Source organism: Palaemon carinicauda, chromosome 22 (assembly GCF_036898095.1).
Source record: "Palaemon carinicauda isolate YSFRI2023 chromosome 22, ASM3689809v2, whole genome shotgun sequence".
In the NCBI taxonomy this organism is placed as follows: domain Eukaryota; kingdom Metazoa; phylum Arthropoda; class Malacostraca; order Decapoda; family Palaemonidae; genus Palaemon; species Palaemon carinicauda.
Genome location: NC_090746.1, coordinates 85,471,331 through 85,486,330, shown reverse-complemented (window position 1 = coordinate 85,486,330; position 15,000 = coordinate 85,471,331). Strand labels below are relative to the sequence as shown.

Below are 15,000 nucleotides of genomic sequence, written 5' to 3'. Positions count from 1 at the left end.
TACATGTGATATTCATTAGATTTTTAGATTTAGCACTTTGCATATACTGTATGTATTAGCTTTGATTCTTTTTTTGTTTTGAGTGAATGTGAAAAAGAGTCAATATCATATTAAAATTTATTCTAAATACTGTATTTACTGGTTTCCCAATGTTTCATTATTCTTGATATATCAACTTACAGTTCTCAAATTCAGAAGGTACACGTTTACAATTATATTTACTTTTTCAGCCATCAATTAATTGGCTTGTCAACCTGCTTTCTGGGAAAGCTACTGCTGATTCAGGAGCTAAAAAGAAGAAGAAAGACAATGCAATGTTATTACAAAGGCCAGTTATTTGTATATGTAATGAGCTTTACACTCCAGCTCTTCGTCCTTTAAGGCTATTAGCTCTTGTCATTCAGTTCCCTCCAACACACAGTACAAGGTTAGTGTTTACTGCTACGATGTTTAATAATTAACACCGCATTTTTCTTATTTTTCAACCTATTATAAATAGTGTAATAGGTTTTTATACAGTTTATATACCTTTTCTATGTTGTTCCGAATAGCCAATGAAAAATAATTGTTGAAACAATTTCTGTAATTGTTGTGTGATTAATTGAATTTAGGATTTTTTTCTAATTCAACTTGGCAAACTCTGCCGCGGTGACTAGGGAGTCAGATTGATTATTTTCACCTGTTGGGATTCTCTGGTAGCTGCTGGTCAGGTAGGGTGTTTGCCCTGGGGCTCCTTGGTTGTGAATTCGTGGTGCAGGACCTTTCCTACTATTTTCCTCGTTGGTTGGTGAGTTGCAACTCAAAGGTTGTCCATTACTCTGTTGAGGGAGCTTATAAGGTTTGTCTAACTACAAAGTATCCAGGCCTATTCCAAGAAAGTATGTCGTCTGAGATTGTAATGGACATGATTAAGTCATTCACCAGCGAAGGGACATTGTATCATGATTGAAGAAAAGGATTTTAGTGGCTAATCTACAGAAAATATCAGACTGCCAGTTTTATTCCTATGTTTCTGGATTATGATGCTCTAGTACTTTATTGGAGATGGGTGATGAAGACCATGAAACTACAGTAGAAATTCAGGAAAACTGAAAGTAGCATTTACTGATGATCCATTCTCTGCTTTTGGAGAACTGTTTTAAGTGAAGTGGACGGGAGAACGACTTGATGTGTATGCTAATGAGATTAGGAGGTTGACCGGTTTAGCTAAGTTTGATAAGCTTGGTATAGAAGATGTGGTAAGGGTTTACCAGATAATATTAGTGTTGCTTTACAGCAAGTGCAAAATGTGATGACAATGCAGTGAGTGAATTGATTAATCATACTAGGATTTTATCATCTAAAGAACAAGATTGTGTGGTAGCTGTAACTGTCAGTTAGATTGGAAGAGGACGAGGTGGTAGGAAACCTGAAAAGAGGGCTAGGTCTTTCCAGTGTAAGGGTCAATGTTTCCAATGTGGTGGCCCTCATATGATAATCAACAGTAAATAGACACAGGTGAGGTGTTTTAGGTCTAATAAAATTGGTCATACGGCCAGTCAAGAGTAAGGGGAGACTACTACACCTGTAGCTGCCATTTTGATGTAAAAATGTGCACTTTGATACATTTTCTATAATTGATGTTTGAATTAGTAATGGGCCTGTAAAGGAACTTGCAGATATAAGCTGCTCTACATCTGTGGTACATTCCAAATTTGTGTTCCAATGTAGAAGAGGTGTACATCAGTGCTCTTGATGGAAGTCATATTAAGTGTAAAGTTGCATATTGGGGGGAGCTAGGTGTGAACGGTAAATGTGTGACAGTGAGGGTTGTAGTGTCGAATCGACTGGTTAATAGCATTGTTGTGGTGTTAGGAGTTGATGTTATTGACAAATTGTGAGGTGTCATAGTGACCCAATGAAAGTTATGTTTTTGTGTCTTGGTGTTGCTTCAGTTAGTCAAGAAGTTGAGCATAGATAGGTGGCTAGAGTAATGACAGTTGTTCAACAGTTGTAATTGAAGACCCAGACTTTCATGTTATGTTTGATGGATAGAAATGGACAGCCAGGTGGTTATGTAACAACAATGAACTAGTGACATTAACGAATAAAGTAAGTTTTTATGATAAAAAGCTAGAGGCTTCGAAGAAGGAAGTGGACAGGTGGATTGCCGAAGGTATTTTAGTTCCGTGGAAAGAAGTAGTTAAGGCTGGTATCATTCCTCTAATGGCAGTGGAACAGCCAACAAAGAATAAGGTGAGACAAATGCTTGATTTAGGAAACTTAATGTGAATGTCCAGTGTCACACTGGTGATGACGTGACTGATGTATGGAGTGAGACAATACGTATATGGCGACAGACAGGTGAGAATGTGTCTATTGTGGGTTTGACGTTGGGCTACCTACTGTTGAGCTTTGACGAAAAATTGTGGCTATATTAACTAGTGAATCATAAGGATCACATATTTTGTCTTACAAGATTGGGATACGGGGTGAACTCGGCACCACGGATTATGTCTAGGACACTGGAGACTATTGAGTAAAGAGGGAAAAATCAAGAGCATCCAATTCATGTATAGATGACATTCTTGTAAATGAATCAATAGCTTCTGCTGATAGGGTTATTTCTACTTCTAAACAGATTTCACAGAAAATGCCACATTAGTTACCATTTACCGCTAGAATATTCTTTCGTTTACTAGGTACGTGTGTTTATTGAAGAGAAAAAATATAAAAAAATTCAAAATGCTAAAATTTTATAAGTAAATGTTTAAGCAAGTATCTAGAGAAGAAGCAATATGATCATCAGGTTAGTATAGAAATAAATTTTATTTTTTGTTTGGTTTAGTTTGTAAAATATTAGCACAAATTACTCAAGTATTGAAATATTTTTTTTTTTTTTTAAATTAAAATTCAGTGTTTCATGTTTTGGCTGTACTTCATTTGTGATTTGAAGATAATGAAGTAATAATAGCAATAATAGATATTTAGACAAAAAAGAAAAGAAAAATAGTTATATTGTGTCAGTGCTTCTCAAATGCCTTCAATTATTTATAAGAGAAGCTAGGGAGGAACTTCGGGGTCTTTGCAGCATTCCTTCATTCCCTAACTTCACTTGCTTTATATCCTTCTACTCTTCCTCGTTTCCTGATTTCTATCTTCTTTCTTGCTGTCCAACCTCTCATAACTTTTAATTCATAGTGCAAATGCATGGGTGTCCCTCAATTTTACTTGGTCACTGAATGTCCTTACAGGCCCCAGTGCTGTGCTATATAACATAATCCAATCTAAATTCCATTTTTAAATATTTAACTTAGCCGGTGAATATATAATAGCTGACGCCTCCGGCGGCTCGACAGAAAAACACAAAAACTCGCGAGCGATCGCTATGAAGGTTGCGGGTGTGCCCACCAGCGCCAACTATCGGCCAGATACCGCATATACATGTAAATAGCTCCAATTCTTCTCTGTCGGTCTGATCGACAAGACGTACCATTACTCGCTGTTAACCTGGAGTTTTTCAACAGTCTTGGTGAAGTACTTCCTTTTGGTTTGAGCTTTCGCAGTGCAGGTGTTTTATCTTCAACTTAAATCTTGAACTCTTTTTTGGATAGATTTAATTGTTGATGACTTTGGATTGTTTTTTTGGACTTTCTTTGACTTTTCAAAATGGCCGACCCTTCCCTTAGTACGGAAGTGTGTTTTAGGCTTTTAGCAATTATCTTATCACGTTATAAATTGTTGTTGTTAATTATAGATTTTCCTCTATATATTTTATATCACCCGCCTTTATTAGGCCTCTTTGATTAGCTTTCCATTTATAATAAACATCAAGATAAATTTTAATGATTTGTTTATATGCGGCCTTACCTATTCCTCCCCTAATCCGAGAGTAGGCGGTCCTAACTTGGAAACCGAAGTTAAACAACGAGAGAGAGGAACAATCGTTAATAACTCTTACAGAGCAAATGATTTAAAACTTATTAAATGAATATTTTTTAGTAGATATTTTTTAAAAGATTTTCTTTGAATAGTCTTCGTGCTGTTTCAAAGATGAACTAACGTTTGGTTTATTTATGCTACGCAGTTTGCGCTCTATCGTTACGATAGAGAAAGAGAGAATCACGGTTTCACTTTGCAGAAAGAGTAAATCGATTCTGACGTTTTGTTCATTCTTCTTTCAAACTGAAATGTTTTAAATACTAATTTAAAGGAACTTATTAATTTTCAATTTCTTAGTCCTTTCAGTTTTTTTTTTTTTTTTCCTTTGGTCAAATAACCTGTTTATTGACGAAAGGTGAGTGGGCTTTTCTCTTCGGTGTGAAATCAAGAGAGAGAGAGAGAGAGAGAGAGAGAGAGAGAGAGAGAGAGACGGAGAGAGAGAGAGAGGAAGAGAGAACGTTCCGATCTTTATTCTCGTCCCAAGCGAGTAACGTTGTTCTCGAGTCAGTTTTTTACTCTCGTCCCAAGTCTCTGTACGGGGAGAAAGGATAAAACGTTTTTAGTTTTTATTCTCGTCCCAAGGCACTGTACGGTGAGAGATTGAAAACGTAGTTTTGAATGAACTAATGTTTAGTCTCCTCCCCAGTCACTGATCCTTTTATCTTTATATATTTCCGTTTTATTCGATATATATGTTTACTGTTTTTTGCTTGTATTAATGTGCTTACATTATACGACTTATTTCGCAATTATAACCTTTTGATGTAGGGTAGAATTGCGTGCTTCAGGTAGAAATCAGTTTTATTCATGCCTAATGTGAAATTATTGAAAAATTCGATTTCAGTGAAGTAAGTGCAAAACAGAAAATCGTAGTGATAAAGTGATAATTGCGCAAAGTGTTACCAGTGTTGCGACAGAGGGTTCGTCTGTTCGTGCCTGTCGTTCGCCTAGTCCGAGACCTCTTGCAAGCTCCCATGCCCCAGGGAGAAGTAATGTCGTAGGACTTATGGGTTCGAGAGGCTTTAACCAACGAACAGACGTTCCCTCTATGGTTTCAGGCGTGTCTCGTCAAGACCGCCCCTACCATAAGACGAGCGAGACGGTTTTTCTCCTCGTCATCCGAAGGCTTATCGCGTAAGAAACCGTGGAGCAAGGTTTCGAGACCCTTAAAGCGAAAGTCAGTCCCTTCAGGACAGGTCCAGCGTCCTGGTTGTAGCCATTGGGACAGCTCTGACCCTGTGCAGTCATCGGAAGACTGCTCGATGCCTAAACAGAAGCGTAACACAGGCTCCGAGAGTCTTAGTGTAGGCAAGGTTTTGCAGTCACAGACGTTACCCTCGTCTCTCACCGCACCCATTCCCGTTGATCCTAAATGGGTTGTACTGCAAGACATGCAGATTAAGCTTGCCTCTCTTATGGAGGACTATTCTGCTGAGCAGGTTCACGATGATCCTCGCCGCTTAGCTGATCGAGATCCTGGCCGTCAGCCGCCCAAACGAGCCTTTGCTCGTCCTGTTGACGTTGACGTTACAAAGTCACGTCAATCACGTTTTGTAGAGCCTCACTCGATGCAGTCCCGTGTTGACTCTCAGCCGCTTGTGGACGTTCAGCCGCTGCCGCTTGCTCTTGTTGACGTTCAGGACGTTCGCCAACCAGCGAAGTTGACATGTTTTGACGTTGAGCGTCAAGCACCGCAGTCAAGAGTTGTTTTGACTGCTCAGTCTAGGCAGTCAAGGCAGTCTCGAGTTGACTTCGAGCGTCCTCCCGCACCTGTTGTTGTTGCTGGTCAGTCCTTTAAGCAGTTACATGACGTATCGTCCTTGACTGCTACTGATGCTCCTTTGCGTGTGGACTCTGCTTGTCAAGCATTGCCACCACAGCAAGTCTCTCCCTTGCTTGAGACTCGGCAATTGTCAGACGAGGTTCCTTCAGATGAGGAAGTTGCTGATCCCCCTCCTACTGATATTCCCTTGTGGACTCTGTCAGACGGAGAGGAGCCAAAAGCTGCTCAGCCCTCTATGGACTTTAAATAACTCATGCTGATTTTTAAGGATCTTTGTCCGGATCATTTTGTAACTGCTGCTCCTCGTTCGCCTAAACGTCAGAGTTTACACTAGGCCTAGCTATTTCGAAGCCGTTGTTTTCTAAGCTAGTGCTCTCTCGCTCTTCTAAGAGAGCTTTACGTTTGCTAGGCGACTGGTTGATCACCAGGAGGAGTTTGGGGGAGACAGCCTTTGCTTTCCCTCCCTTTTAAACTGGCTTATAGAGCGAGCGTCTGGTATGACACGGGAGAAGTTCTCGGCTTGAGAGTTCCTGCCTCTGCCCAGATAGACTTCTCAAACCTCATAGACTCTCCCTGGCGCCTGGCCATGAGACGCTCCAAGATTTTATGGTCGGCTTCAGAGCTAGACCATCTCCTGTTAGGAGTTTTTTTGAGCGTTTGAAGTTTTGCTGTACAATTATGTCATGCATAAACAAGGCTATCAGGGATGGCTCCTATAATCTGACAGCCACGTTCTCTGCAGGAACAAGACTATCAGGGATGGCTCCAATGATCTGGCAGCCACGTTCACTGCAGGAGTACGTAAGAGGCAAGTGCGCTCAATGTGTTCATTGTCAAGACAAACTTCACGATGAAGTCTACCAAACTGTCTTGACAGCATTAATGGAAGGCGACTGGATGGTCTCTCTCGACCTTCAGGATGCATACTTCCACATTCCTATACACCCGGATTCCCAACCGTTTCTGAGGTTTGTTTACAGGAATGTGGTGTACCAGTTTTGAGCCCTGTACTTGGACGACTGGCTTCTCAGAGCATCGTCCAGTCATCGCTGTCTGCAGGATCTACATTGGACATTGGGTCTGGCCAAGGAGTTGGGACTTTTGGTCAACCTAGAAAAGTCCCAACTGATCCCATCCCAGACTATTCTATATTTGGGGATGGAGATTCGCAGTCCAGTTTTTCGGGCTTTTCCGTCTGCCACCCGAATAGAACAAGCCCTGCTCAAAGTCCAAATAATGCTGAAAAGAGAACGTTTGTTCAGTCAGGAGTTGGATGAGTCTCGTAGGGACTCTCTCATCCCTGGAGCAGTTTGTCTCGCTAGGGAGACTACACCTTCGGCCTCTCCAGTTCCATCTAGCCACTCACTGGAACAAGGACAAGACGTTAGAGACGGTATCAATCCCAGTCTCCGAACCAGTAAAGGCATGCCTGAAAGGGTGGGACAGCAATATCAGTCTGAGAGAGGGACTATCCCTAGCAGTCAAGAACCCAAACCACGTGTTGTTCTCAGACGCGTCAGATTCGGGTTGGGGTGCGACCCTGGACGGTCGGGAATGCTCGGGTCTGTGGACCTCAAGTCAGAAGAGCATGCACATCAACGGCAAGGAGCTATTAGCAGTCCACTTGGCCTTGATGAAATTCGAAAGCTTTCTTCGAAACAAAGTAGTAGAGGTCAACTCAGACAACACCACAGCTTTGGCGTACATCTCCAAGCAAGGAGGCACACACTCCCTCACGCTGCTCGAGATCGCAAGGGACCTTCTCATATGGTCAAGAAATCGAGGCATCTCCCTGTTGACGAGATTCATCCAGGGGGACTTGAACGTCTTGGCAGACTGTCTCAGTCGGAGGGGTCAGGTGATACCCACGGAATGGACCCTCCACAAGGACGTGTGCAAGAGTCTTTGGGCGACTTGGGGTCAACCCACCATAGACCTCTTTGCCACCTCGTTGACCAAAAGGTTACCAATCTATTGCTCACCAGTCCCAGATCCAGAAGCAATCCACATAGACGCGTTTCTACTGGATTGGTCTCATCTGGACTTATATGCATTCCCACCATTCAAGATAGTCAACAAGGTACTGCAGAAGTTCGCCTCTCACGAAGGGACAAGGTTGACGTTGGTTGCTCCCCTCTGGCCCGCGAGAGAGTGGTTCACCGAGGTACTTCAATGGCTGGTAGACATTCCAAGAAGTCTTCCTCTAAGGGTAGATCTCTTACGTCAGCCCCACGTAAAGAATGTTCATCAAAGCCTCCCCGCGCTTCGACTGCCTTCAGACTATCGAGAGACTCTCAAGAGCTCTAGGCTTTTCGAAGGAGGCAGCCAGTGCGATTGCGAGAGCTAGGAGAGCTTCTACCATCAGAGTATACCAGTCGAAGTGGGAAGTCTTTCGAGACTGGTGCAAGTCAGCATCTGTGTCCTCTTCCAGTACCTCTGTAGCCCAAATCGCAGATTTTCTTTTACATCTGAGAAATGTTCGCTCCCTCTCAGCTCCCACGATTAAGGGCTACAGGAGCATGTTGGCTTCGGTCTTTCGTCATAGAGGCTTAGATCTTTCCAACAATAAAGATCTCCAAGATCTCCTTAAGTCTTTCGAGACCTTTAAGGAACGTCGTTTGGCAACTCCTGAATGGAACTTAGACGTGGTCCTAAGGTTCCTCATGTCAGACAGGTTTGAGCCATTACATTCAGCCTCCCTGAAGGATCTCACCCTCAAGACGCTTTTCCTAGTGTGCTTGGCTTCGGCTAAAAGGGTCAGTGAAATTCATGCCTTCAGTAAGAACATCGGCTTTTCTACAGAAAAAGCCACATGTTCACTTCAACTTGGTTTCCTGGCCAAAAATGAACTGCCTTCTCGTCCTTGGCCTAAGTTCTTTGATATACCTTGCCTGTCAGAGATCGTAGGCAACGAACTTGAAAGAGTGATGTGTCCAGTTAGAGCTCTTAAGTTCTACTTAGCTCGTACTAAGCCCTTACGAGGTGGATCTTAGGCATTATGGTGCTCAGTTAAGAAACCATCATTGCCTATGTCAAAGAATGCTTTGTCATATTTTATCAGATTTTTAATACGAGAGGCTCATTCTCACTTGAATGAAAAAGACCGATGCTTGCTTAAGGTTAAGACGCACGAAGTAAGAGCTATAGCAACTTCCGTGGCCTTTAAGCAAAATAGATCTCTGCAAAGTATTATGGACGCGACCGTTTGGAGAAGCAAGTCGGTATTCGCGTCATTTTACTTAAAAGATGTCCAGACTCTTTACGAGGACTGCTACACACTGGGTCCATTCGTTACAGCGAGTGCAGTAGTGGGTAAGGGTTCTACCACTACATTCCCTTAATTCCAATATCTTTTTAATCTGCTCTTGAAATGTTTTTTAATTGGGTTGTACGGAAGGCTAAGAAGCCTTTCGCATCCTTTTTGATTTGGCGGGTGGTCAAATGTCATTTCTTGAGAGTGCCCAGATTAGGGGTTTCATGAGGTCCTGTTGTATGGGTTGCAGCCCTTGATACTTCAGCTCCTGGGAGTCTTTCAGCATCCTAAGAGGATCGCTGGGCTTCGTGAGGAAGACAGACTAACAAGGCAGAGTAATCGTCTAAGTCAACTTCCTTACCAGGTACCTATATATATTTGGGTTTTGTTATGATATAACTGTCAAAAACTCTAAGCATATACGCTGTAAACTTAATTAACTCTGGTCTCTACCCACCACCATGGGTGTGAATCAGCTATTATATATTCACCGGCTAAGTTAAATATTTAAAAATTATATTTTAATTATAAAATAAATTTTTGAATATACTTACCCGGTGAATATATAAATTAAAGGCCCCCCTTCCTCCCCGATAGAGACCCAGCGGGATGAGAAGAATTGGAGCTATTTACATGTATATGCGGTATCTGGCCGATAGTTGGCGCTGGTGGGCACACCCGCAACCTTCATAGCGATCGCTCGCGAGTTTTTGTGTTTTTCTGTCGAGCCGCCGGAGGCGTCAGCTATTATATATTCACCGGGTAAGTATATTCAAAAATTTATTTTATAATTAAAATATCATTTATATGGCAAAAGTCATACAATAATAATGATGATGAATTTCTCTCTCTATTTTTATTTTAAAATATTTTTCTGTTGCCATAAAACTTTCTAATATTTGGGTAGGATTATGATTTTTTTTCTTAATTTGACACAGGCTTGCTCAGAGGCTTTCTGAGGTGTGCAGAAGACAGCGCTTGAAAGCAGACCTCACAGTATTAATGGCATTATGTGACAAGATGGAAAATGATATCCGTGGGTGTATGTCTGTTCTACAGTTTGTGAAGTAGGTTTTTTCAGTTATAGTATTTTTAGAGGCTTCTAGGGGCATATTGCAATTTCAAGTAATCTTATGCCATATCTCTGATTGCCACTTTAATATGATATAGAAATATAATAAAAGCGAAGTTGTCCAAGTAGAATAAAGTTTTGTCTTTATTTGATTCAATCCTATTAGTCATATGATGCCTTTTTTTCCCTGTAACGACTCTCCAGCTGCGGCAATTTAATATAAAAATAAGTGCCCCTAGTGTAGATGGCTTAAGCCACCCAGTGCTCCATAATAGAAAATTTTATGATTAATGAGTTTTTATATGAAAACATGTCTTTATATGAAAAATATGCATTTATTACAACCCACTAACAATAAGATGCCTAAATTTTATTGAGGCTACTAGGATGTAAGTGATACCAACCAGGTTGGACCAGATCAGATTCTGCAATAGAGGTATTACCTTTGGCTGTTCAAGGTCCTTGGGATAATGTGTTATTCTTACTTCGTGTTTATTATTTTGTAAAGCAATACTGTAGTTGATAGCGAAGGTCAATAACACTGATACCCAAGTACTCACGTGTGTGTAGGTCTTAATATTTCCTTGGATTCTGTTATAGATACCAAAGAGAGGATAGATAGATTAAGGGAAAGGAGAAGTATCAGATATTTTCTGACCCTTCCACTGCTCGACTTTCTTCTCTGCGACTATCAGTCTGAGAGAAGAGTCATCCAGGTATATCTAGAGTTGGGGCTTTGAAGTACTGTATAGCGGTGATGTATGACTGATGTCTGCGTATTCTTACCTTTAGTATAGCTGATAATTCAATATGGTACCATAATTAAGTCATGGAGATTGACATTGTATTAACCTCCTGGGCTTTATTCTTTATTTGGGCAAAGTCCCACTGAAGATCCTATGTTGGCCTGATGACAGTAGTTTTCCACAGATATATATGTGTAAATATATATATATATATATATATATATATATATATATATATATATATATATATATATATATATATATATATATATATATATATTTTTTTTTTTTTTTTTTTTTTAGGAGAATTCTTGAGTGTAAGGTTCCAAAGGTGTTAATCTTGTGGATGGAAATCTTTAGGAATCCCCAAGTTTAAAGTAAAAGATCAGGTCTAGGATTTCAAAAGGAATTGTCATAATGATGGAAGGACCTCAATGTGTGTTTCTTAGTCTCAAAATCCTGGGCAAAGGAGAGGTCCAACAAGTTTAGTCTTCAGTGTGAGTTATGTCTTATAGTACATGAAGTTTTCTTACATTTTTCAAGGTGGCCAAAGTCAGCTAGAAAACTATCTTACTGGTTTAGTTTTGGATAGAGGATTTTTGGAATGGTTTGTAAGGTTGTCTGTTGAGACTTGTCAGAACCACTGCCAGGATCTACATGTAAAGTTTCACCATAGACTTTGAATAGGTTTGACTTAAATGCTTATGTAGATATGAGAAATCAGTTTTGTTGTTCCTATTGAGGCCTCTGCCTATTATAAGCTTTTAAAGTATAGTTTCTGTTCATTCCTCACAAAGATTTTGAATTCTGCAATCAGGATAATAGAGGGTTCAAGTACACAAGTGCTGTATTTGTCACTAAGAGAAGAACCATGATTAATTTCCTTGACAGGTTTGTTTTATTTCTTTTGCTGGGCCTGGCATTAATCCAAGCCTTTTGATCTAGTTGCATGGAGTAATAGGTGATCATCCTGTTAGTTATGGATGTTGTAATAGGTTTACCATAGCGGCTCCCCACAGCTGCCATAGGGAGTTGCAGATGTCTAGTTGAGGGAAATTCCATCTGAAGGATTGATTCCTTCTGCATACAGGATCATCAGTGACATTAGGTCCACCCCCCCAAGCAGATATCTATGATCATCACCCCAATGCCTTTCTGCTTATTTGAAGATCTGTACCATCAAGCTGTACAAGTCATTAGGGTGGGTGTTTTGTTGGTTTTTGAGGTATGTATTAACAATAGTATTGTACTCTCTGACAGTGAAGTCTCGAACACATAGAGGCCTAATAATTGGTCCAGAATTTTTGGACAATGAGATTGAAACTCTTCTTAAAACTTCCCCAGTATTTTTATATTCACTTGCCCAATTTCCCCTCAATCCGGTGGATCCCAAAATAAGTAAAGCTTGGACGAAAGGCAGATGTTATTAAGGTCAAATAGGTTTGATTGAGTGCAGGCATTCAGGTAGGCTAGTTTTATATCCATATATTTTTTTTTAATGCTGTCACTCCAAATTGATACGGTGCAGGAAATTGTCACTAGGTAAGTATCGAAATAGTATTTTTTATATGAAAATTTTATTATCTTAAATTAGAACTACCTGTATATAAACAGAAAAATAGCAGTGATAAGAAAAAATTAGAACAGCCAAATTATGCTCAGTTTGAACTTAATACCACTTGTTTGAAAGCTAATTTATCAGCACTTCAGTAACAAATATTTTATAATGCTTAAGTTCAAATGAAACTTATTCATGATTCAATTGTAAAATTAACAAGGGCCAATGAATTTTATGAAGAAATACTTACAGTATATTTGTTTTATTTTCAAATTGACTGCTTTAAAACTGTATTTCTATTCTTTTATCATATTGAGTATACATTTTAAAGATTTATTGTTTTGATGTTGGTGTAAGAAAAAAATGTCAATATTCTTCATAGATTTGTTGGATTATTATTGCTTTCTTTAACAGATTAGCTGTTTTTTTTTTTAGTTTTAAGCAGTGTTTAAAAAGGATGAATTTGAATACAGTACTTATTTTTTCTAGGAGTAACAAAACAGACCTCCGTTTAAATGATGTTGATACCTCTGCTGTTGGACAAAAGGATTACCAACGATCTCTCTTCAATGTTTGGCATGATATCTTCTCAATACCAAGACCTAAGAAGTTAGTTTCATATATCTTAAGTTTTAATAGTGAGTGTAAGATAAGTAGTATTCGAGCTCTCAACTAATTTGCATAATTTTATATTTTATATGATTTTGTCAAATTTTATATATCATTACTCCTTAGCGCTGCAATTAGAGTATTTATGAAATATAATTCAAAATGCTGCACTGGCATTTCAGGATATAATCCTTGTGCAATATTCATGAAATCATCAAATACAGTACTGCCTTTAGTGTTTGATTTGTGTGTGTGAAAATGAAAATAGAAAATATAAGATTAAGCCCTGGCTAATGATGTATGCACTCCTCCCACAATCACCTGGAAATATAGGCCAGGTAGGTTGGTTGGAAGGGGAATATTGTTTTGTAGATATCTGTATGTATGTTCGTACTCTTACTGCACCATTTAAAATGTCAAAGAGACCTTGCTTGATAAACCAGTCCTCTGAAGAAGTATCACAAATCTAGTCAGGACTTAATATTATATTTTGTATTTTATTTTTCCCTGTGATTTTTTTTTTTTTTTTTTTTTTTTGCATCTTAGCATCACGTTTCCCTGTGATTTTTATGCACACACACGTACACACACACACACACACACGTTTTCACAGACTATGAGAAAGCTTTTGATTGTGTCAAAACCTCAGCAGTAATGAAAGTCCTTTAACGACAGGTAATGAATGAATCTTACGTTAGAGCACTGAAAGATATTTTTACAGGAAGTATAGCAATCATAAAACTACATATTTGGAACAGACTAGCAGCTTATATTTTTAATTCCGTCATTACTTTTAAATCCAAGAATAGATTGGATATACTTCTCAATGTAGTTTTGTGATTATTTGTAAGTCTTCTTGAATAAATGAATTGATGTAGCTTTTTTTTTTTTTTTAATGGGAATGATTGATATATCTCTAGTGCAAGTGATACTTTTTCAGAAACTAACACCAGGGAATAGAGATGATCAATATGTAAAATTCATTTACATTTATCTTGGTACTCACAGATTTATCCTTTTCATAGAAAGCGAAGGATTAATCCACACGAACTTCAGCATAATGAGGGTGTTTTGGTCCCAATGCCTGATCTCAATGGAGACTTGGAAGATTTGTCAGAGCAAACAACTCTAGCTTCCAGATACCAACGAATCCTGAAGACAGTGGAGTCCTGCGGAGAATATGAAAAGTTAACCCAAGGATGGTTTGAAAATTATCTGTCAATGAAATTCAAGCATACTAACATGGACCCGGTAAGTATATCCTTCAATTTCTAGAGCACATCATTTGATGTGCACAATTGGTAGTTGTTTTGTGATCATCCATATAAAATATCTAGTATAAGAACCTAAGTACAGTAATAACATAAATTTAACATTTTTTATCTATGTTCTATCTTTTAAGTCTGTATAAAGGAGTCCACTTCAATGAGATATTGATATTTTTAATAGGTTTATCATGGTACATGTGTGGTATTGTTTATGATAGAAAAATCTTCCATTGTACAGTAGGGTCCCGAATTATGCGAGAATTTGGTCGATGAAAGGCCTTGTGTAATTGGAAATTCGTATATTTCGAAACACATCATGGCGGCAAACAGCAACCTACCCGTCAATTTTTTTTCACTCCATTTCTAGCTTTCTAGCTCTATATATACTGTATATACACTGTGTGTGTGTATGTATGCATGTATGTATATATTATATATATATATATATATATATATATATATATATATATATATATATATATATATATATATATATATATATATATATATATATATATAAAATTATATATATATATATATATATATATATATAAAATATATATATAAAATATATATATATATATATATATATATATATATTATATATATATATATATATATATATACTGTAGCTTTTATTTTAACAATACTGTAAGAAATCCTTCTTATAGATTTTTTATAAAATACTGTACAAAATTTCTTTTATGGATAAAAAAAAATTGTTGAAGTTTTGATAATTTTCTATGCCTGTAGTATTTACTACTGTACTATGCATAGCCTACTGTTTTCA

General features: G+C 38.4%; 1 protein-coding gene across 1 annotated transcript in view; it reads left to right on the top strand.

The window, feature by feature from the left end:
- LOC137615954 (chromosome transmission fidelity protein 18 homolog) overlaps positions 1-15,000 on the top strand; it is a 106,334-nt gene that overhangs the window by 90,235 nt on the left and 1,099 nt on the right. Inside the window, exons 10-13 of the mRNA XM_068345638.1 lie at positions 231-427; positions 9,896-10,024; positions 12,823-12,942; positions 13,968-14,193. Of these exons, the coding sequence (XP_068201739.1) occupies positions 231-427; positions 9,896-10,024; positions 12,823-12,942; positions 13,968-14,193 (672 nt within the window). The remainder of the gene's footprint in view (positions 1-230; positions 428-9,895; positions 10,025-12,822; positions 12,943-13,967; positions 14,194-15,000) is intronic.